A 20,480-nucleotide genomic window follows, 5' to 3' on the forward strand; every position below is an offset into this window, starting at 1 on the left:
TCTATTCAGTCAGCAGAAACAAGACCGGGAGATGACTGTGGCTCAGATTATGAACTCCTTGTTGCCAAATTCAGACTTAAATTGAAGAAAGTAGGGAAAACCACTAAACCATTCAGGTATGACCTAAATCAAATCCCTAACGATTATACAGTGGAAGTGAGAAATAGATTTAAGGGACTAGATCTGATAGACAGAGTGCCTGATGAACTATGGATGGAGGTTCATGACATTGTACAGGAGACAGGGAGCAAGACCATCCCCATGGAAAAGAAATGCAAAAAAGCAAAATGGCTGTCTGAGGAGGCCTTACAAATAGCTGTGAAAAGAAGAGAAGCAAAAAGCAAAGGAGGAAAGGAAAGATATACCCATTTGAGTGCAGAGTTCCAAAGAATAGCAAGGAGAGATAAGAAAGCCTTCCTCAGTGATCAATGCAAAGAAATAGAGGAAAACAACAGAATGGGAAAGACTAGGGATCTCTTCAAGAAAATTAGAGATACCAAGGGAACAACTGAATGCAAAGATGGGTTCAATAAAGGACAGGAATGGTATGGACCTAACAGAAGCAGAAGATATTAAGAAGAGGTGGCAAGAATACACAGAAGAACTGTACAAAAAAGATCTTCATGACCCAGATAATCATGATGGTGTGATCACTGACCTAGAGCCAGACATCCTGGAATGCAAAGTCAATTGGGCCTTAGGAAGCATCACTATGAACAAAGATAGTGGAGGTAATGGAATTCCAGTTATTTCAAATCCTGAAGGATGATGCTGTGAAAGTGCTGCACTCAATATGCCAGCAAATTTGGAAAACTCAGCAGTCGCCACAGGACTGGAAAAGGTCAGTTTTCATACCAATCCCTAAGAAAGGCAATGCCAAAGAATGCTCAAACTACCGCACAATTGCACTCATCTCACACGCTAGCAAAGTAATGCTCAAAATTCTCCAAGCCAGGCTCCAATAATACATGAACCGTGAACTTTCAGATGTTCCCACTGGTTTTAGAAAAGGCAGAGGAACCAGAGATCAAATTGCCCACATCTACTGGATCATCAAAAAAGCAAGAGAATTCCAGAAAAACATCTATTTCTGCTTTATTGACTATGCCAAAGCCTTTGACTGTGTGGATCACAATCAACTGTGGAAAATTCTTAAAGAGATGGGAATACCAGAGCACCTGACCTGCCTCTTGAGAAATCTGTATGCTAGTCAGGAAGCAACAGTTAGAACTGGACGTGGAACAACAGACTGGTTCCAAATAGGAATAGGAGTACGTCAAGGCTGTATATTGTCACCCTGCTTTTTAACTTCTATGCAGAGTACATCATGCAAAACACTGGGCTGGATGAAGCACAAGCTGGAATCAAGATTGCCGGGAGAAATATCAATAACCTCAGATATGCAGATGACACCACCCTTATGGCAGAAAGTGAGGAAGAACTAAAGAGCCTCTTGATGAAAGTGAAAGAGGAGAGTGGAAAAGTTGGCTTAAAGCTCAACATTCAGAAAACAAAGATTATGGCATCCAGTCCCATCACTTCATGGCAAATAGATGGAGAAACAGTGGAAACAGTGTCAGACTTTATTTTTTTGGGCTCCAAAATCACTGCAGATGGTGATTGCAGCCATGAAATAAATAGACACTTACTCCTTGGAAGGATAGTTATGATGAACCTAGACAGCATATTAAAAAGCACAGACATTATTTTGCCGACAAAGGTCCTTCTAGTCAAGGCTATGGTTTTTCCAGGATCATGTATGGATGTGGAGTTGGAGTGTAAAGAAAGCTGAACACTGAAGAATTGATGCTTTTGAACTGTGGTGTTGGAGAAGACTCTTGAGAGTCCCTTAGACTGCAAGGAGATCCAACCAGTCAATCCTAAAGGAAATCAGTCCTGAATGTTCATTGGAAGGACTGATGCTGAAGCTGAAACTCCAATACTTTGGCCACCTGATGCGAAGAGCTGACTCATTTGAAAAGACCCTGATGCTGGGAAAGATTGAGGGCAGGAGGAGAAGGGGATGACAAAGGATGAGATGGTTGGATGGCATCACCAACTCAATGGACATGAGTTTGCGTAAACTCTGGGGGTTGGTGATGGACAGGGAGGCCTGGCGTGCTGCAGTCCATGGGGTTGCAAAGAGTTGGACTCGACTGAGTGACTGAACTGAACTGCTACTGCTAAGTTGCTTCAGTCATGTCCGACTCTGTGCGACCCCATGGACGGCAGCCCACCAGGCTTCCCCGTCCCTGGGATTCTCCAGGCATGAACACTGGAGTGGGTTGCCATTTCCTTCTCCAATGCAGGAAAGTGAAAAGTGAAAGTGAAGTCGCTCAGTCGTGTCCGACTCTAGCGACCTCATGGATTGCAGCCTACCAGGCTCCTCTGTCCATGGGATTGTCTAGGCAAAAGTACTGGAGTGGGGTGCCATTGGGCTGAGTGATATCTAAATGTTAAGTCTCAAATTGTGGACTTAGAGTATAAAAAAGACCTCAGTCCTTTTTCTCTGCTGTGCTTTCCAAAGTAACCTAAGGGAGGAGACAGGCTGCACATGGTTACAAGAGTACCTGGCAGGTGATATCAACAAGTGAAATAACCTCTTAACAGAGCACAGATCCTGTCTATAGAAACAGCCACTAGTCATCTCTAGGCTGTAGCTGCCATGCAGGCCTGGTTTTTCCAGATCTTCCAGTTTTTTCAAGAAAAGCCCCAAATGAAGGTTTCCATGTGAAATCTGTGAATTTAATATTGGCTCAAATTGAAAGAAAAGAAAACATGATGCAGGTGAAACGGTCTAAGGTAATTCATTCATAATCTTTAGCCTAATGACCCAGCTGTTCTACAGCCTCAGAGCTAAGTGGAACAGAGTTGGAAAATAAAATCCTCTATTGGCGTTAAGTGGTGTTACATGCATCACCCCCTCTGCCAGTCCCTCAGGTTAGTAGTCTGAAATAGGCTCTCTCTCTGAAAGTAGGTGGCTTTCACATACAGATGGTTATAAGCTAATAGCCTTCAAGGAGTATCTGGGCTCTTCTTCCAAAAGGTGAATTGTCAGACACGTCATTCTTAACTGCTCTGCAATGGTCCATACCAGCAGAGCATGTCCATGGCCACACCAGCTGGTAGTCATTGTTGGCTGGCTTGTCAGACCACCAAACTCTGCCCTTGATCATGTTGAGTTGTGCTCCATCCCACTTTGACATAGTCACAAGCCACAGCAAATAGGTACAAGCTTGCATACACATACATTAATCCCTCTATAATTAAAAATACCAGATAATAGTTTGCTGATCAATAAAGTATTTATTCAGCACCCATGTGCCAAGCATTGTGCTAGGCACTGTGGTAGATACAAAAATGTAAGACTTGGTCCCTGCTCTTAAGGAGCTTACATTCTCAGGAAGGAGACAAGACTAATATACATGTACCAGCTAAGAACAATATAAGACAGTTTGGTCTAAGAGTATGTTGTACAGCCTTGAAGGGTCGTAAGAATTCAGAGAAGGTAAGACAATGAAATGGGCCCTGCAGTCAAGGTTTGCAGAGGAGCCAGGAATTGGGCCAGGCCTTGAAGGACTGAAGAAAATTAAACTGAGGTCCCTGTTAGTTGGAGTTGAGGTTCAGAGGAAGACAAAAAGTATGCATTTGCTATGGGGGTTTACCAAGAAGTTACTGTGGATTTCTGAGCAGAGAAGCAACTTGATTATACAGAGTGCAACAAATTTTATGCAAACCTGTGAAACAGTAAGTAGTTAGGGGTAGACAGACTACAGAACACTAACAACAATGGCAATGTCATGACTAGCAACGTGGTTGGCACTTACCTGTTGAAGGAAAACAGTCACAACATAAAATGCAGGCTACTGAGGATAGATGACAATTCTAGGAGGTCCTTTACCCAACAGTAACACCAACATTTCCTCACTTTCAAAGGCCCCAGAGACAGAGTGAGGGTTTCGTTCCCAAGACCTAGGACTCGGGTGCTCTCTGCTTAGAGACTAAACAAGAGGCATGAAAGATACTGGACACACGAGGGACACACAGGGAAAAGAACAAGTGGAAGGGAGAAACGAAGAGAAATCCACAGTGGAAAAGACACAGCAAAATGTGTGAAGTGTATCTCCTATGGAGATGCAATTTGCATGTCCATGCTTTTTTTTTTTTTAATGAACATATACTGTATTTCTACAACAAAAAAGCTATGCCTTAGTCAGGTGAACCTTTCAGTATTACTGGTGGAATCCAGGAATCCTTTAAATTCTATGTATGTCAGGTAAATTAGTCACGCAATTCCATGTATCTAATCTCACTTTTTGGTTGACTTAAGAAAAAGACCCGTGTTCTAGAAGAACCTAACTCCAAAGTTAACTAAAGGAGAACAAATTTAACTAGAGAAATCTATTTGTAGCCCTCAAACAAAAACCCAACCTTCTAATTAAATTCAAGCTTTCTTGAACAGACAAAACTTAAGACTCCCATAAGGACTATATACTCTAAGATTGGCATTTAAAGATTTTTTTTTAAGTCACTTAGGGGAAAAAAAAGCAGTCCCATTAACCCACATTCCATAAAATTGCAACAACCATATTCAGTTACTGACTAGCAGCATGTACTTATATTAGGTTCCACTACTGATGTGTATTCCATTCAAAGGTAAGAAAAATACTTTTCACTTCACAAATGATCTGAAAATTCCCATTTAAGATATTTGATGTTTAACCTAAACCTCATGTCCATCTTTCTAAGAGAACTCTCACACTCTAGAAAACAACCACTTAACCAAGCTGGAACTATGGGGGGAATGTTTCCAGACCTACATGCTGTTTATTAAAACAATTTGAATTAATCTCTTTTCTGGGGTATTCATTCTATCCCTCTGAGTTCTCTGAATTACTTACACAGTCTGATAACAAACTTGTTGAGCCCCCAGGAAGTGAACATCTGGGGTAAGTACTTACTGAACCACTGCTGACTTCTGTGAACCTGTCCTGTTTCTACCTGGTTAGGAAGGTAAACCAGGTACATGGCTCTGAAGGCTTCTTGGCTTTTCATGAAGCAAGTGATAAATATTCACAAGCCAAAGACCCAGGAGCTATGTATCCTTGTATTCACTTATCTGGCTCCAAAATCAATATTCTAACTCGTTTCCAACTTTAAATGTTGTTTTCCAAAATGGTGGCTGTGACTTGCCTTTTCCTGGATAGTTCCAAAAGGAGTAATAGAGTAAATAAATGAGACGCATCAAGCCTACCTGACTCTCCCACAGCAGAATTCCAAGATCTAGATCACCTAGATCCATCCTATCCTTCCGCCTCCACCCCTTGCCCCACATTGTCTGATACCTTGAAGTATCATAAAACCCAAATGGAGAACAAACTATCTGGGCAACAGAAACAAATCTTCTTCCCACTGGAGTTGGCATTCTGGGTTAGTAAGAGGTGTGCACAGCCATGGCGTCTCAGCCATGTATTTCCAATCTTGAAATGAAATCCAGTCGAAGGCCATGAAGACACAGGGAGAAAAGGCATGGAGACTGCTCTGAGCGCAGACCTGTGCAGGAGAGCTAGGAGACACGGTGATAATTTAAAAGATCACACACAAAAGCTTTAATTCAGTGAGAGAGATGGAATTCAGTTTTATTTCGTCCTCTCTTCCATTTACACCACGGCCTCGTCTATCAAAGAGGAAGAGGAAAAGGAGGAAAACACTCTGCCCGTCACCACAGAACTCAAGCATCAGGTACTCGTTCCTAAGAGGCGGCGGGGTATTTGTTGCTCCAGTTTTTTGGCTCCGAGAGATCACACATTCAGTACCAGTGTAGTGAGGAACCACTGGCGAACTGCTGGAAATGTCTTCTGGGTGAATCAGTGTGCCATTTCATAAAGTGCTTCTGGAGTTAAAATTCTTGTTGAGCTGTCAAAAGTGTCCACACTTTTGCAACACAGAGGATAAAAGAATCCCAATGGGTGTGTCACGAGTCCTTCCCAGCTGGGTCATGTTCTTGGCATTGCCGCTTTAGCCGCCCAGGCGCTGGCCCTCACCCCAGGCAAAGCCTCCTGGCCGCTCTTCAGGTAGTGGATTATAATTTGGATCTTCATCTGGTGTATCAAAAATAGCCTTCCTAAAAGACAGGCAACAGATATAATTTAGTCCCAGGGTCATCTTAGGTTCTAAATTCTACTCCGATATCAAAAAGATCCCATAGCGTGTCCACCAATGGATAAGCACTTCGTCTGCCTACCAATGAAACAGTTCTCCTATTTTGAAGGTATTCATAATTATTGCACTTTTACATTAACTTTTACCTCCTTTACTAATTTTTACTACAAAAGCAATATATGGAATCCTAGAGAAAACAGGAAACATATATGAGCAAGACATCCTCAATCCCCAGAGATAATTATGTTGGTGTTTTCAATATTCTTCCAAAATGTTTACATATGAAATTTTACAAAAGTTAGATTGCACATGTTGAGAAGTACTTCAGAGCCAGTGGGACAATATAAGCATCAAAGTAAACAACAATGTTAAGGGAGTATAAGCCATGAATAAAACAAGAAACCATGGATTCTTGCAGATATAAATGAACTCAAATTTTATAAGAAAAAGGATGTTTTCCATAGTCTCAAAGTACCTCTTCACAAAAGATTTAATGACAAAGGAGAAAAAAAAGTAACTTTGCCCTGGAGAAGCCCTGCAGATACCTTAATCAAGTAATCAAAATTAGCACCACTCTGGCAAATTCAACAAACTGAAACCCTGTGCCAGCAGGCTGCAATTAGAATGCAGTATCACTTCTCTGATGTTCCTGCAAAGGAGGAAAATCCTGAACCTCAATGTGAGGGAACATCAGACAAATCCAAATTGAGAGATGTTCTACAAAAATGGGCTTACAATTTTAAAAAATGTGAATGTCATGAGGGTCAAAGCAAAACTGAGAAGCTGCTCCAAACTGAAGGAGACCAAACAGATATGACAACGAAGCGCAACACCTGAATCTGAACTGCATTCTTCTGCTATAAAAAAAAATCCGGACAATTTCCCTAAGTGGAATTGGGTCTGAGGATTAACGTTTCTTTCCAGATTTTGACTATGTAGAAGGAAATACACATTAAAGGGGATCATGGGGCAGTAGGTGAACAATTCACTTTCAAACACTTAAGGGAAAAAAGTCCTTTGTACTGTCTTGCAAGTTTCTGCAAGTCTGAAACTGTTCTGAAATTTTAGGGGAAAAAAATAGAAAACAACGAGACACCACTTTACAGCTATCAAACTAGCAAAAGGTAATAAAAATGTGGGGAAATGGACACACGGTGCTGGTGGAAATGTAAACCTGAGTATCCAATCCAGATGGCAGTCTGGTGATAAACCAAACAGCTATCCTACTTGCAGGAATTTATCCTTTGAAAACAATCATGGAAGTGCGCAAAGGATGTGCCGCTACATGGGCTACATGGATGTGTAGCTCAAGGATGTTCACCACTCCAATCATGGAGGGAAGAACAAGAAGGATGTCAATGTGCATTGATGAGGGATTCGTAAATCCTGTTCCATTCATACTGGGGGTATCATGCAGCTGTTATAATTTTTGTCAGAAATTTATGATGAAAAAATGATTATATTACATTTGAAAGCTATGAGATAGCATTTTAAAAAAAGTTTACAGACAGTAAAAGACTGATGAATACATATCAAAAAATACAACAAATCCCACCACTGTTTTATCCACGTGGTGGGGTTATGGAGGATTTTACTTTCAGTTACTCTACAACCAACATTTTATAAGAACTCACATTTTATTCCTTAAGTGAACTCTTCATAACGCAGTACACCCCAAGGACACAAAATTCTGGCATATATGGAGGTGCTATGAATCAAAGCTCTACCTTCAGGACACCGAGGTATGGAAAAAGGAGAAGGGGTTGCTTAAAATCACACAGCTGGCTGGCAGAACAAACAGCCTATGTCTGGTTTCTAGCCAAGAGCTGTTTCTACTCTACTTCACTGCTTCCCTCTACCACCTTTTTGGAAGACCAGACATTCCACCTTTAGAAACCCTTCTTCAGTCAGCTTTTTGCCATCTTGCTACTTCACATCTCTAAACTAAGACAGCGGCTACACGGAACCAGCAGGCTCCTCCCGGGGCCAGGAGGTGCCGGTGGTCATGTGGGACAACATCACCACGTTACCCTCAGGACACCCCGAGCCTCTGGCCACAACTCTGGCGCTTCCCACCCGATCTGAATGCTCCCCAACGGCAGCCGGATTGCTCAATCTGTAAATATTTACTGGCCTGAACTGTGTGTGCTGGGAGCTTTGGGAGCCCCAAGAAAACAAGATCCTGGACCTTGCCCTGGTTTATCTGCAAGAAATACGTCACCTGGTGTTAAATACTCACAAAATAGATGGTGTTTTCAAAATTCTTATTCCGCCAGGTTGATTGGGGAATACATCTTCCAAGAAAAAATATATGTGTCCAACTGCAATACCTAGAGTCAACCAGAAATAAAGGATGAGGGAGAGGATTAGAATTTTGATTGCAGGTGTCTGCACCAATGGAAAATCTTTCTACTTAGGAAGAAATGTCAATATATTGGGATTCCCTGGCAGCTCAGCTGGTAATAGATTTATGAAAAAGTTGAAAATGAACATTATAGTCCTTGAGCATATAACTATCAAACAATCCTACAGTAACTATATACGAAGGCCAGACAGAATTAATATGACAAGTATGACAAAATAAGTTTGTAAGTAAAATAATAGAAAAAGTACTGCCAAGAATCTTACCCAAGAGGTCCACAATGATTGAGTTCCCCAACAACAAGGAAAACCCCATGAGCACCCAGGGTAGAAAGGGAGCCTGGAAATTCAGAAGGCCGAAGAAGTTCATGCGGACATACGGGTTCCTTCGGCTCCACACGTAGACAAGCATTATTGTGAAGGCCTGGCCCAAGAAAACTAAGCTCACAAACAAACCAAAAAGCTAGTGGTTGACATTAAGGAAAACAGCAACATTAAGTGTTAACAGGGAAGATTGGGCAAGAGAACTACGGATTGTATTCTAACACAAGTTTGAATTAGGAAAGGCAAGCAGTCGTTACATGTTTGGGGCGAGGTGGGGGTAGGGGGGGTAGGGGGGATAGCCTGAAAATAATTATCCAGAGTGATCAGGCAAAAACCTGCTTAGGCACCTGGATTGTTGCTACTTCAAATTAATATTCTGCTTTCACGAAGTTCTTGCTTCTTTGGAATGTATGTTAATTCTTTGGTCAGTCATTACATGAAAGCTCATTCACCATGAGGACTCTTAGAAGTGAATAAAGCCAGCTGGGGCAAAACCATCTTGTCAGACAGGGCTCCCTTTAAGTTTGGTGACAATTATTATTATTGACATTTAAAAACAAACAAACAAACAAAAAAAACAACTGTCAGTTTTGATGGTGACCAAATATAAATGTCCTACCAACTTAGTTTAAAAGTGAAGTATACCTGGGGAGTCCCTGGCAGTCCAGTGGTTTTGACTCCATGCTTTCACTGACGAGGGCCTGGGTTCATTCCCTGGTCAGGGACCTGGGATTCCACAAGCCCCATGGCACAGCCGGAAAAAAAGATAAGTGAAGTATACCACCCACCAGAATACATCTAAGATTTCTAATAGTAACCTGACTGGGTTAACGTTTCTCAGACTTGCTCACAGTGGACACCCTGTGCAACCTCTAGGCTTAGACAAGCTGTTACATAAAGTGGGCTGTAAAATAAACAGGAGCCTGAAGCTGAAATGGAGGGGGAAGGGGCTGGCGCAGGCGCAGAGAGTTGATACTTTTATATGTTCATTCTGAGTCTCTAGCCTCTAGTGCACTTTGGGAGACAGATGAAAAGCTTTAGGAAGAGAGCGGGGAGTTCTTTAGTATTTTCCTGTATTTGTTCTATTCATCGAAGGATACGGTCATTAAGAATCCACCAAAAAGGAACATAAATACAAAGTCTGCTGTCCGACCTCGGAAAGAGCCTTCTTCTAGCATTCGACAGTAACGATATCTTAAGTTCCAAGTTAAGAAAATGTTAAGTACACAAAAATGAAGAAAGTGAAATTGAATATATCACCTAAGTACACTTGGACTCCCATTATTTGTGACAAGTCAAGACTTTGTTTCTGTAAGAGTATTCATGAGTGGTATTATTGTTACTTCTCTTTTTCCAGGCATTCTAGGCAATGGCTCTGTGTTTTACAAAAACCGTTCCTGATTGGGGAATGAAACCAGACGCCATATAAAGATGCTTCAAATCTGTACTGTCTTCCCACGTTCAGCCACACCACAATCTACACCATTCTTGCTTTTTCACAACCTAACTTGGTGGAAATCCCCATCAAGAAGCTTCATGTGATAATCTGCTTTTTTTAAGGCCAGGTAGTTAAGCATTTCTATACTTCAGTCAACAAGGAGGCATTTCAATGAAAAAATTTAATTATTAGAAACTTACCAGAATGATGTACCATAGAGAAGACACAGGAATCCATCCCAGGGCAGGAAGCCTGTTACCCCTACAAGGCTCTTTGGCTACTGCAAATGAGCTGAACTGCAAATTCCCCGCTTTATCCAGGAAGAAATGCCCTGCCCGGTGGCCCCAATTACCATCTGACTACAGCAAAACCCTTCCTCTTTTTCAACAAACTGGAACATGGTGAGCCTGGCAGACAAAACACTGTCTTTCCAGCCGGCAGAACCAGCAACTGAGATCCAAGTAGATCTCAAGTTCTCCATCCCCCATGAACCCGCTTCCAGGTTGGGCTTTATCACTCGGGACCCCTTGGAGTTATTTTGTAAGAACACCTCAATTAAATCACTCTGGTCTCCCTTAATCAGATCTGTAAGTGGCGCATGGGCAGAAATGTGAACAGTTTATAATGAAATACCTCCCATTTGAATAAACAGTAACCTACAAACACCCTTAAAATATTACTAACTGACCAAGTATTCTGTGTATCACTGAGCCAGTAGCCAGAAGTTACAGCTGAGATGGTAACAAAAATAGAGTTAATAGTTTCAAAATTAATACTGTATTTCCAAAGTAAAACTAAAGTTTCTATGCTAACCCCACTTCGTAAAGGATACAGAAAAATCATGTTAAATAAAAAATTGAATCCAACTGGCCCAAAAAATAAGAAATTGGTGATAAGCCTCCATATCTGTTAAAAGAAAAAAAAAATCAAGAGAAAGACAGATTAAGTAAAACACACCAGGAAACATTTTCATATTAAGACAAGAGATAGCCTATGACTACAATGGTTGAAAGAACACAAATAGGTGATTCTATTTTCTAAACTCAAAAGTGAGACACACAATCCGACACTGAATTTTTTTGCCGCCTCAGTGAAAGTCTGAAAGATCTCACTCACCCCTGGAAAGTTCTAAGCCTGACAGGACAGAAAACTTGCAATTGTGATTGTATAAAAAAAAAAACAACAACACAAAAATCCATACCATATGGTCAGGCAAATGACGGGAAAAGTGTGATGGCAAGACTAGGTTGATCTGTAGACTAGGAAACAGAGGTTTCATATATGTAGTATCACAATCTAATGAACAATCCCAAGATACCAAAGGAAAATTACAGGATCTAACAGCAATTATATTAGCCATCAGAAACATCCAGAGTAAAGAGTAATTCTAAAGCAAATACTCGAGTACTAGCCTGAACAGATAGCCAACTCACTACAAGTAAAGATCTAATACTGTAATAATTAGTTTAACTGGTAGATACGCACTTATTTTCAAACCCTGATATACTCTTCCCCACCCAAACCATCCACGCCTGCAATAAGAACAACTACTCACAATGATAGAACATTTAACATTTAAAGTGTTTTAAAATATTATCTCATGTGATTTTAATTATCCTGTGAGATGAGGAGGCTGGCAATACCATCCCCATTTCACACATGATGTAACTAAGAGACTTGGATGATTTTTAAATGGCCTGCCTAACATCACACAGCTTGTATAGGGAGACTCTGAACTCAAACCTAGAACTCCTAATTTCACACATGGTGTGAAGAGTTTAACCTTAGGCAAAATCAAGCCTTGTTTGTTTGGATGGAGCTAAAGCTCCCAGTGAAGGGCTTGTGAGTGGAGAAGGAAGAAGGCAATGATAAGGGTTCACGGGACTCCTTTATGATCATTAAATTCTTAAGAATTGCTAACTGTTAAAAGTTGAAACAACTCAGAATTATTTACTGCATACTAATTGCATCCAGAATTGTAGAGTCCTCAACCCTGTGAGGAGACAGGCATATAAACAAGTGCAAGTATGAGATGAGAGACATAAAAAAAGTATTTACAGATACTCTAGGGACACAAAGGAGGATGAATCTGAGAAGGCTACACAAAAACTGCATACTCTAAGACAAGCTGGAGCTCAACAGGTATAAAGTGAATCAAACACCTCTGAGACAGAGGGAAAGCAGGTGTAGAAACCGAATTACTGGCTTTTGGGTCTCTCTTACTTCGACTATGGCCAATATGATGATCCTAGAACAAAAAAACGCATCCCTCTTTAGCATTCTAATTACCGGAAAGTACCGTCTCTCACTGTAATCTAATAAACTGGCGTTTTCTTAGATGTCAGTCTTCGTGAGGATGATGTGATCCCTGGGAGATGGATTAGAGCACTCACTGAGTTTCTGAACTGGATCACAGGGATAACACCAACGTGGTGACTGTGCCACATGGTGCTGAATGGACTAAATATGGACATCCTCTCTGACTCTCCCTGGACAACTAGCGGATCCAGTCTCCTCTCAATTTATAATACTAAATCTAAACCAGTGATTCCTAAATATAGGAACTGGACGCATCAAATCAAAACCATACAGGGAACTTTATAACATAGCCTTGGTGATTCTGATTTGGTAAATGCTGGGGATCTTGACAATCTCTTTAAAAGTTCCAGGCTGCAGAATCATTGCTTTGTACTCCCCCCCCACCCCACCCAACACTTATAATCAAATATTCCCACTGAGTTGTTTTAGATAGTATATGGCAGGATTAGCTACTAAAAAGAAAAACAAGCTTAAAAACTGCAACATTAAATGGCAGTTGTGATGGACCACTTACTTGAAAGTGTTTAAAGATTAATTCAGGATTGAAGTACAACTGAAAAGGTGTGATCAGTTCCAACTGCTGAAATAGAAAAACAGCCTCTTCAAGCAAGTCAATCAAGAAACAAAGTATCATCATTTACTACAAAAGACTAGTAGTTCTGACAATTTCCCACTCTCAGTCACTTAGACTGAATTATTTAAGGTTTACTTCTTAAGCTGGAGGAAGGTTGGTAAGGAGTTCTCTAGAACTGGCACAATTCTTTGCGTTCCCCAATACCTAACACAAAATAAAAGCCTGTTGTTTCAATAGCTGAGGCTGATGAAGGTATGGCAGGCAGATGGTAATGTCTTAGATTCAGGGCAAGTAAGAGCAGCTGCTAGGATTACGCCCAATACATGGGCACCACCTAAAACAGCTGTGTGAAGCAACACAATTCACTCGAACCAAGAACCTGCCACTGTGAGGGCCCGGTACTTCCAGGCAACCTCTATAACAGACTTTATTTCAAGACTTTTCCCGCTCAACAACTTCCATCTTTCTATCTTCAACGTCTACGTTTCTCCACTAAGCGGACCTTCCTCCCAGTAGTCACAAGGATCATTTTGTGGATCTGAGAACACCCTCGGAGTTCTCAAACACGTTTCCTGGGTGGGCGGCTCCCGCAGCCCTGACTTGGTACAGGTCCTGCCTTTGTCTCAGAAACTGACCCGCAGTCCTGATCCTCCACCCCTTATGGAACGGCACCTCTTTTTCTGGATCACTGGATAGTACTTACGGGGCGATTCTGAACCCCAGAGTGAGCCCTGTACGCCTCCACCCACTCTTGAGACCAACCCCTCTGAGCTTCCCCGAGGCCCAAACCCCAGTTTCTCGAGGACCCGGGCATATCCAGTACAACTCATGAGAAGCTGGCGCTGCAGCTGCTCACCACAGCGGCGGTGGTGAGGACGCAGGCGGTGGTGTAGGCGCGGCTGACCGGTGGGATCTGCAGGTACTCCAACCGGAGGCTCTGGTACGCCATCTTCCCCACCGCCGCCGGCCCCCCACCCCCCCACTTCCCCTTCCGCCAGTCCATCCCAGCGGCGGGGCGGGATCAGGGCGGAACCAGAGCGGGGCCCTCCCCGTTATGCTGCTATCCAATCAGCGCTGATCAACTGTCCAGCCACCAACCGCTAGAGCCCGAAGAAAAACACATTCGCCAATCACGAGTTGCGTTTCCGCGGCGGCCCAGCCTAGCTTCTCCACCCACCAACGTCTCGGGGAAGGGAGTGAATACCGATTCATTCTGCCAATCCCCGCTGGCCACAGCTAGCTTTCCCGCCCGGCCCCTTTCCGTCACCAATCTAGGTGGCCCCTCCCCGGACAGTCGGCCAATTAGGAGCGCGGTGGCATCGTGCCCTTGCTATCGTTCGCTGAAGCGGATAGCGGTCAGAATCTGGGGGAGTCAACCGCGCCGCCTATCTCTGGCAGCCTGCGGTGGTTTAAAGGAGGTGGCGGGAAGCTGGTGTTTGGTCGAATTTATCACCCTCATAGTCGCTTGGGTAAGTGCCACGGGGCTGCATTTTCTTTGAAGAAAAGCGGGAACAGGTGGCACTCGGTGGGGCGCCATCCCGGCCGCTAGAGCTGCCTGATGGAGCAGCGTCGCCAGCGGGCCGCGAACCTCCACCCTGAAGGTCCCGGCATGCAGCGGGGGCGCGGGGCCTGTCGGGAGCCAGTTCTCAAGCCGGAAGTAGTTCCTGCCCGGAGGTTTCTGGAGCGTCTGCTCCTCAACTCGTTGAGGTGACCTGTGTACTTCCCGCGTATCACCTGCAAATATCGGTTGAAGCCTTATTCATCCTGCCCTCAGGAAATCTAAGGCTTGCAGAGAAGATAGGCTTGTGATAATAGTAACCTAAAGCAGGACTTGGGGTCGCAGAGTAGTCACGACTGAGCGACTTGAACTGAACTGAAAGCAGGACTTGATCAGTTCCCGAAGAGAGGCCCTGTTGGTTTAAGGTGGATTTTTTAGTTTGGAGGCTTGATTAGGACTGGGTAGAGCTCATGAAAATCAGTCCAGTATTGGTAGAAACTGCTGAAGCAAGAGTTGCAGAGAATCTTGCTGTAACAAATTGTTGGCGAGATTCTCTAGAGTAGGAAATGGCAACACACGACAGTATTCTTGCCTGGAAAATTCCATGGACAGAGGCGCCTGGCGGCCTGCAGTCTGTGGGATCTAAGGAGTCAGACACGGGGAGAACACGCACGCCACGCATCCCATTAAAGAGTTCATCAGTCTTTGGCTGGGGATTTCATAATGAACAATCCAACCATTTGGACAATGAAAATATTATTCTGGTCTAGAATAGTAGAGTCATGCTAATGTAAACAGTAAGTTGTTGGGGGGTGAGGCAAGGAGACTCTGGTAGTTTCAGTCCTCAGTGTTCAACCTGTGTGTGTGTATGGGTGGGAGGTTAGATGTTTTTGGTTTTCAAAAAACAACCCTGTAAAACCATTTTACCAGATTGGCAAAAATTAGAAGTATTAATCACTTCAGTTATGCTTATGTAAGGCATCTGGTCCCATCACTTCATGGGAAATAGATGGGGAAACAGTGGAAACAGTGTCAGACTTTATTTTGGGGGGCTCCAAAATCAATGCAGATGGTGATTGCAGCGATGAAATTAAATGACGCCTACTCCTTGGAAGGAAAGTTATGACCAACCTAGATAGCATATTCAAAAGCAGAAACATTACTTTGCCAACAAAGGTCCCTCTAGTCAAGGCTATGGTTTTTCCAGTGGTCATGTATGGATGTGAGAGTTGGACTGTGAAGAAAGCTGAGCACTGAAGAATTGATGCTTTTGAACTGTGGTGTTGGAGAAGACTCTTGAGAGTCCCTTGGACTGCACGGAGATCCAACCAGTCCATCCTGAAGGAGACAGTCTTGGGTGTTCATTGGAAGGACTGATGCTGAAGCTGAAACTCCAATACTTTGGCCACCTCATGCAAAGAGTTGACTCGTTGGAAAAGACCCTGATGCTGGGAGGGATTGGGGGCAGCAGGAGAAGGGAACGACAGAGGATGAGATGGCTGGATGGCATCACCGACTAGATGCACATGAGTCTGGGTGAACTCCAGGTGTTGGTGATGGACAGGGAGGCCTGGTGTGCTGCGATTCATGGGGTCGCAAAGAGTCGGATACGACTGAGCGACTGAACTGAACTGAAGGTACTTAAAAAGGAGGACAGTGGTTAGTAAAGGTCAGATGATGAAGGTCCTTGTAAGGCATGTGAAAACGTTTAAAAATGATCCTGAAGGCATAGGAAAGTGTTGAGGAAGTTAAAATCCTGTTAATCCACAGAATTCTCTCCACAAGACAAAGACAGCAGTTCTATGAATAAGCATATCCAGATTATAATGCATTAGAGATAATCTGTAAATGAGATTACAGAGACAGAAATTCTACCCTATTTATACTGCTAAGCTATTACAACCATTCTATTTTTAGCCATTACATAAATTCTCAAGATTAACAGCACAGTCTTATAAAAAGATTTGACAGCACTATTTGCTTCAGATTCTTTGATAAGGTTCATCCTAAATTTGCCTGGTAATTGATGTAGCCATTTGTTTTAGCTAATTTGTCTGCAGGAATAATGAAACTTCTTTTATTTCTAAGACAAGTATCTGGTTACAGCCCAAAAAAGGTCCCGAGGTTAAACACCCACAGTGACAGGGAGATAGGAATGCTATTTTCTTAGATGTTTACATTTGAAAGGAATGACTCCCAGACCCTTAAGAAAATGCCAGGGTTGTAAAGCTTACTGGAGGTTTGCTTACCTTCTAAGTGATATTTTTTCAGATGGCAAGATTGGAAGAACGGGGAGTTGAGGACACTGGCAAAGGAATGGTTGACGTGATGGATCATGGATCCTAAAGTGGAGTGGGGAAGTGAAGTGGGAGAGACTAAAAAGAGAGGCTCAGAGGGCTGAAAGTCTTGAAGATTAAGATATAATATGAATATAGGAATGAGTGTTGGAAGACTAGCATATGAGGTTGTGGTCAAAAAGTAGGAGAGTTGGGGAGAGAAGTTACAAATGTCAATATCTAGGTTGCTGAAAGAGTGGAGATGAAGGTCTGAAAAAGTGGACATGAAGAACTGAGTTTCTAGGGCATTGGTTGTAAATCTGAACGTTTACATGGGGTAATAACAGAATTCAGAAGGCTGAGCCACGGGCCAGAAGCCTCAGTAATTGAGAGGTGAGGGAAATGGACAAAGAGGAGGAAGAAGGGAGGCTGATGAGAGTCTCGGAGAGGCAGGATTTGTATCCTGTTGTGGATGTGTGAGGCTGAAAGTAGCATCAAGTATCAAGGAACATAAGCTTCATGGTTTTTGTTTCCTGCTCTGTTTTGTTTGTTTTGCTGTCTATAATGTAATTTGTTATTTTTTTTAAACGAAAATTTTTCTTATTACATTTGCAGGTTGTTCACAATCAACAAAGCAAAAAAAACCAAAAAACAAAAAAAACCACGAAGATGTCTGTTGATCCAATGACCTATGAGGCCCAGTTCTTTGGCTTCACACCACAGACTTGCATGCTTAGGATCTACATTGCCTTTCAAGACTACCTGTTTGAAGTGATGCAGGCTGTTGAACAGGTTATTCTAAAGAAGCTGGATGGCATCCCAGACTGTGCGATTAGCCCAGTCGAGATTCGCAAGTGCACAGAAAAGTTTCTTTGCTTCATGAAAGGACGTTTTGATAACCTTTTTGGCAAAATGGAGCAGCTCTTCTTACAGTTGATTTTGCGGATTCCCCCAAATGTCTTGCTTCCAGAAGATAAATCTCAGGAGACACAGTCTTACAGTGAGGAAGAATTCCACTTTCTCCAAAAAGAAATTGAACAGTTACAGGAGAAGTATAAGACTGAACTGTGCACTAAGCAGGCCCTTCTTGCAGAATTAGAAGAGCAAAAAATTGTTCAGGCCAAACTCAAACAGACATTGTCTTTGTTTGATGAACTTGAAAACGTTGGCAGAGACCATGGGGCTAGTGATTTTAGGGAGGGCTTGGTGTTCCTGATCCAGAACTCCAGAAAACTCCAGAATATCAGAGAGAATGTGGAAAAGGAAGGCAAACGATTGAAAATATCTTGATTTCTCAATAGAAAAAGGAGTTTCTCAGTAGGTGGACGGTATGGGATTTATATCGACGATATTCTTAATCCTAGTGCACTGTATATTTTGGGGAGGGTTTCTTTTTTCACACTTTCTTATATTCCACATTCTCCTCTGTTTTAGTCCGCTCTCCTGAAGCATCTGTGTTTTATGTTCAACTAATCTTTGAAGCATCTGTGCTTAGAGGTCTGTAATGGGTGGGAAGGGATTCTTGGTTCATTAAGAACTCATTTGGGGGCGTGACTGAAGAAGTAAAGCTTTCCCTGGCCATTCAAAGATATTTGTAAAAGTTGTACCATGGTCGTGAGTCCTTTGTAACCTTGACCTTTTTGACTTACTCTTTGGATGAAACGAAATGACACAAAGGTTAAATGGGTGTCATCTTTATTAACCAGCCACCACATTGTGGGGCAGCCAACACAGATTGCTTGTTCTTGCCCAGTAACTTTTCTCACACGAGGAAGTTAATAACTGGCTGAAAGAAGCAAGTAGCAGAAAAAACAACCATGACCTTTAGAAAGAAGAAAAGAAGTTTGTTTCTAAGATAAATCCTTGATGATGTTAAAGGGTTTAATGTCTTGGAGCCCAGCAGTGGAAGACAGTGGACAAAAAAGGAAGCACCTTACTGGCATAGAAAAGGAAGCCTGGAACATACTGAATTGCAAAGATTATATTAACATTAGGTATATATACCATTTTTTTTTGTCATACTCCAGTTTTGGAATCTGCCTTGAACCTTAATATTTAATTAACTTATTTATTCACACTCATAGAAACTCTCAGTGGTAAATTTCAGCTGTATTTTGTGCTTAAATTCGATGAAACATTTCCTTTTGTAACTAATCCATGTAAAATGTTAGATCACCCATGGAAAGGGGAGAAATGGCAATAGCTGCTCCTAAGGTATTACTTGCTATCCATGTCTTCCTAAAGCACAGAATTTGAAGTTTCTCCTTTATATAGAAGTGTAACTAGGGTATTCATATTTGCAGTTAAATATTCATCAGTATAAGAAGCCTGTGTTTACCTGGAATACAATCCTGTACATTAAATATGTATATTTTAAAAGCTTTGATTTATTCTACTGTATTTAATGTCATGGTGTGTGTCTCAGTATGACTTTTTAGCTGAATGATCCTTTAAAGTCATCATCATTATTATTATTTTTTACATTTGGAGCTTATTTAAAATCTCCTGGGACTTCCCTGGTCCACTGGGTAAGACTCAAGCATCCACGGCAGGGGGTGCAGTTTCAGTCCCTGGTCAGGGAACTAAGATCCCACATGCCCCATGGTGTGGCCAAAAAAAATAAGGGATGGGGTTGTGTGAATGGGAAACAGTGGGACCACATGTTTAGAACACTAGGCCATGTATTGGGATTCAGTGCTTAGTCAGGATCAGAGGACAGTAAAGATCCAGTATCCAAGACTGTAAACTGGAAAAAAAGAACGGTACATATTGTACCTTGGAGACTTAATTTTGGAGAACAGTCCCTTTTATTGGGGGTAAATTATTGTAGTAAACTGGCTGCACAGTGCAGGCTGATGTTGGGAAATGGTAGGTGTTACACTTTTGGTACTGAAATACAGGGTCCAGATATCAAGGCAGGTAGTGATACGGGATTCTGGGAAAATAGAACTGGAAAATGACAAGATCCTGCTGTCAGCAAACACTGAGCTTATAAAGGTACAAGCTGGTGAATTGGAGCAAATTCTAGAGCTCAGTGGGGGGGACTGTTGGGGGGCTTCCCTTATGGCTTAGCTGGTAAGGAATCCTCCTGCAGTGAGGGAAACCTGGGTTCGATCCCTGGGTTGGGAAGATCCCCTGGAGAAGGGAAAGGCTACCCACTCCATTATTCTGGCCTGGGGAATTCAGTCCATGGAGTTGCAAAGAGTTGGCCAAGACTGAGCAATTTTCTTTTTATAGCTATTTAGCAGAGAAGGAAATGGCAACCCACTCCAGTGTTCTTGCCTGGAGAATCTCAGGGATGGTGGAGCCTGGTGGGCTGCCGTCTATGGGGTCGCACAGAGTCGGACACATCTGAAGCAACTTAGCAGCAGCAGTGGAGAGAGACGCTGTATCTTGGAATGCTGGGTAATAGGATGAAGTTGGTTTTGGAGGGACAGTAGGAATGTGAAGATTATGGGGTGAAATTTGAAGCGGAATAGGAAGTTTGGTGGGCTCACTGCATAGTTGGAAATGAATAAAGGACAGAAA

The 20,480-nt window shown here is 42.5% G+C and overlaps 2 protein-coding genes across 13 annotated transcripts; one reads left to right on the forward strand and one right to left on the reverse strand.

Moving 5' to 3' along the window:
• Positions 1 to 5,613: 5,613 nt before the first annotated feature.
• DERL2 (derlin 2) lies at positions 5,614 to 14,273 on the reverse strand. 10 transcript variants are annotated; one of them, XR_015146923.1, is made up of 8 exons: positions 14,035 to 14,273; positions 13,119 to 13,181; positions 11,118 to 11,191; positions 9,948 to 10,041; positions 8,791 to 8,986; positions 8,402 to 8,492; positions 7,797 to 7,889; positions 5,614 to 6,124 (listed from the first exon to the last, which is right to left on the reverse strand). XR_015146923.1 is itself a non-coding variant. In XM_086355564.1 (8 exons), exons 3-8 carry the CDS (start codon positions 11,487 to 11,489, stop codon positions 6,019 to 6,021), a joined length of 564 nt encoding a protein of 187 aa, XP_086211690.1. In that variant the 5' UTR covers positions 11,490 to 11,544; positions 13,119 to 13,181; positions 14,035 to 14,151; the 3' UTR covers positions 5,614 to 6,018. The 10 variants fall into 10 exon arrangements, 6 of the variants coding, with proteins under 6 accessions (XP_086211690.1, XP_086211689.1, XP_086211688.1 ...); XR_015146926.1 differs by having other exon boundaries at positions 13,119 to 13,184; positions 14,035 to 14,151; XR_015146925.1 differs by having other exon boundaries at positions 13,882 to 14,151.
• A 263-nt stretch (positions 14,274 to 14,536) lies between these two features.
• MIS12 (MIS12 kinetochore complex component) lies at positions 14,537 to 19,331 on the forward strand. Of its 3 annotated transcripts, none has more exons than XM_086355565.1 (2): positions 14,537 to 14,647; positions 17,568 to 19,331. In XM_086355565.1, exon 2 carries the CDS (start codon positions 17,622 to 17,624, stop codon positions 18,240 to 18,242), a length of 621 nt encoding a protein of 206 aa, XP_086211691.1. In that variant the 5' UTR covers positions 14,537 to 14,647; positions 17,568 to 17,621; the 3' UTR covers positions 18,243 to 19,331. The 3 variants fall into 3 exon arrangements, with proteins under 3 accessions (XP_086211691.1, XP_086211694.1, XP_086211693.1); XM_086355568.1 differs by lacking the exon at positions 14,537 to 14,647 and adding an exon at positions 14,787 to 14,885; XM_086355567.1 differs by lacking the exon at positions 14,537 to 14,647 and adding an exon at positions 16,174 to 16,313.
• Positions 19,332 to 20,480: the final 1,149 nt, after the last annotated feature.

Source organism: Bos grunniens, chromosome 19 (assembly GCF_055505025.1).
Source record: "Bos grunniens cultivar Pamir isolate PY7600 chromosome 19, Bosgru_T2T1.0, whole genome shotgun sequence".
Lineage (NCBI taxonomy): Eukaryota > Metazoa > Chordata > Mammalia > Artiodactyla > Bovidae > Bos > Bos grunniens.

Coding starts and splice junctions, on each gene's coding strand:
- DERL2 (XM_086355559.1), bottom strand. CDS start 13,992: ATGCCCGGGTCCTCGAGAAACTGGGGTTTGGGCCTCGGGGAAGCTCAG. Junction 8,987..9,947: donor TTGGTGGATTCTTAATGACC/GTATCCTTCGAT, acceptor GTCAACCACTAG/CTTTTTGGTTTGTTTGTGAG. Junction 8,493..8,790: donor AATCATTGTGGACCTCTTGG/GTAAGATTCTTG, acceptor GGTTGACTCTAG/GTATTGCAGTTGGACACATA.
- MIS12 (XM_086355565.1), top strand. CDS start 17,622: ATGTCTGTTGATCCAATGACCTATGAGGCCCAGTTCTTTGGCTTCACA.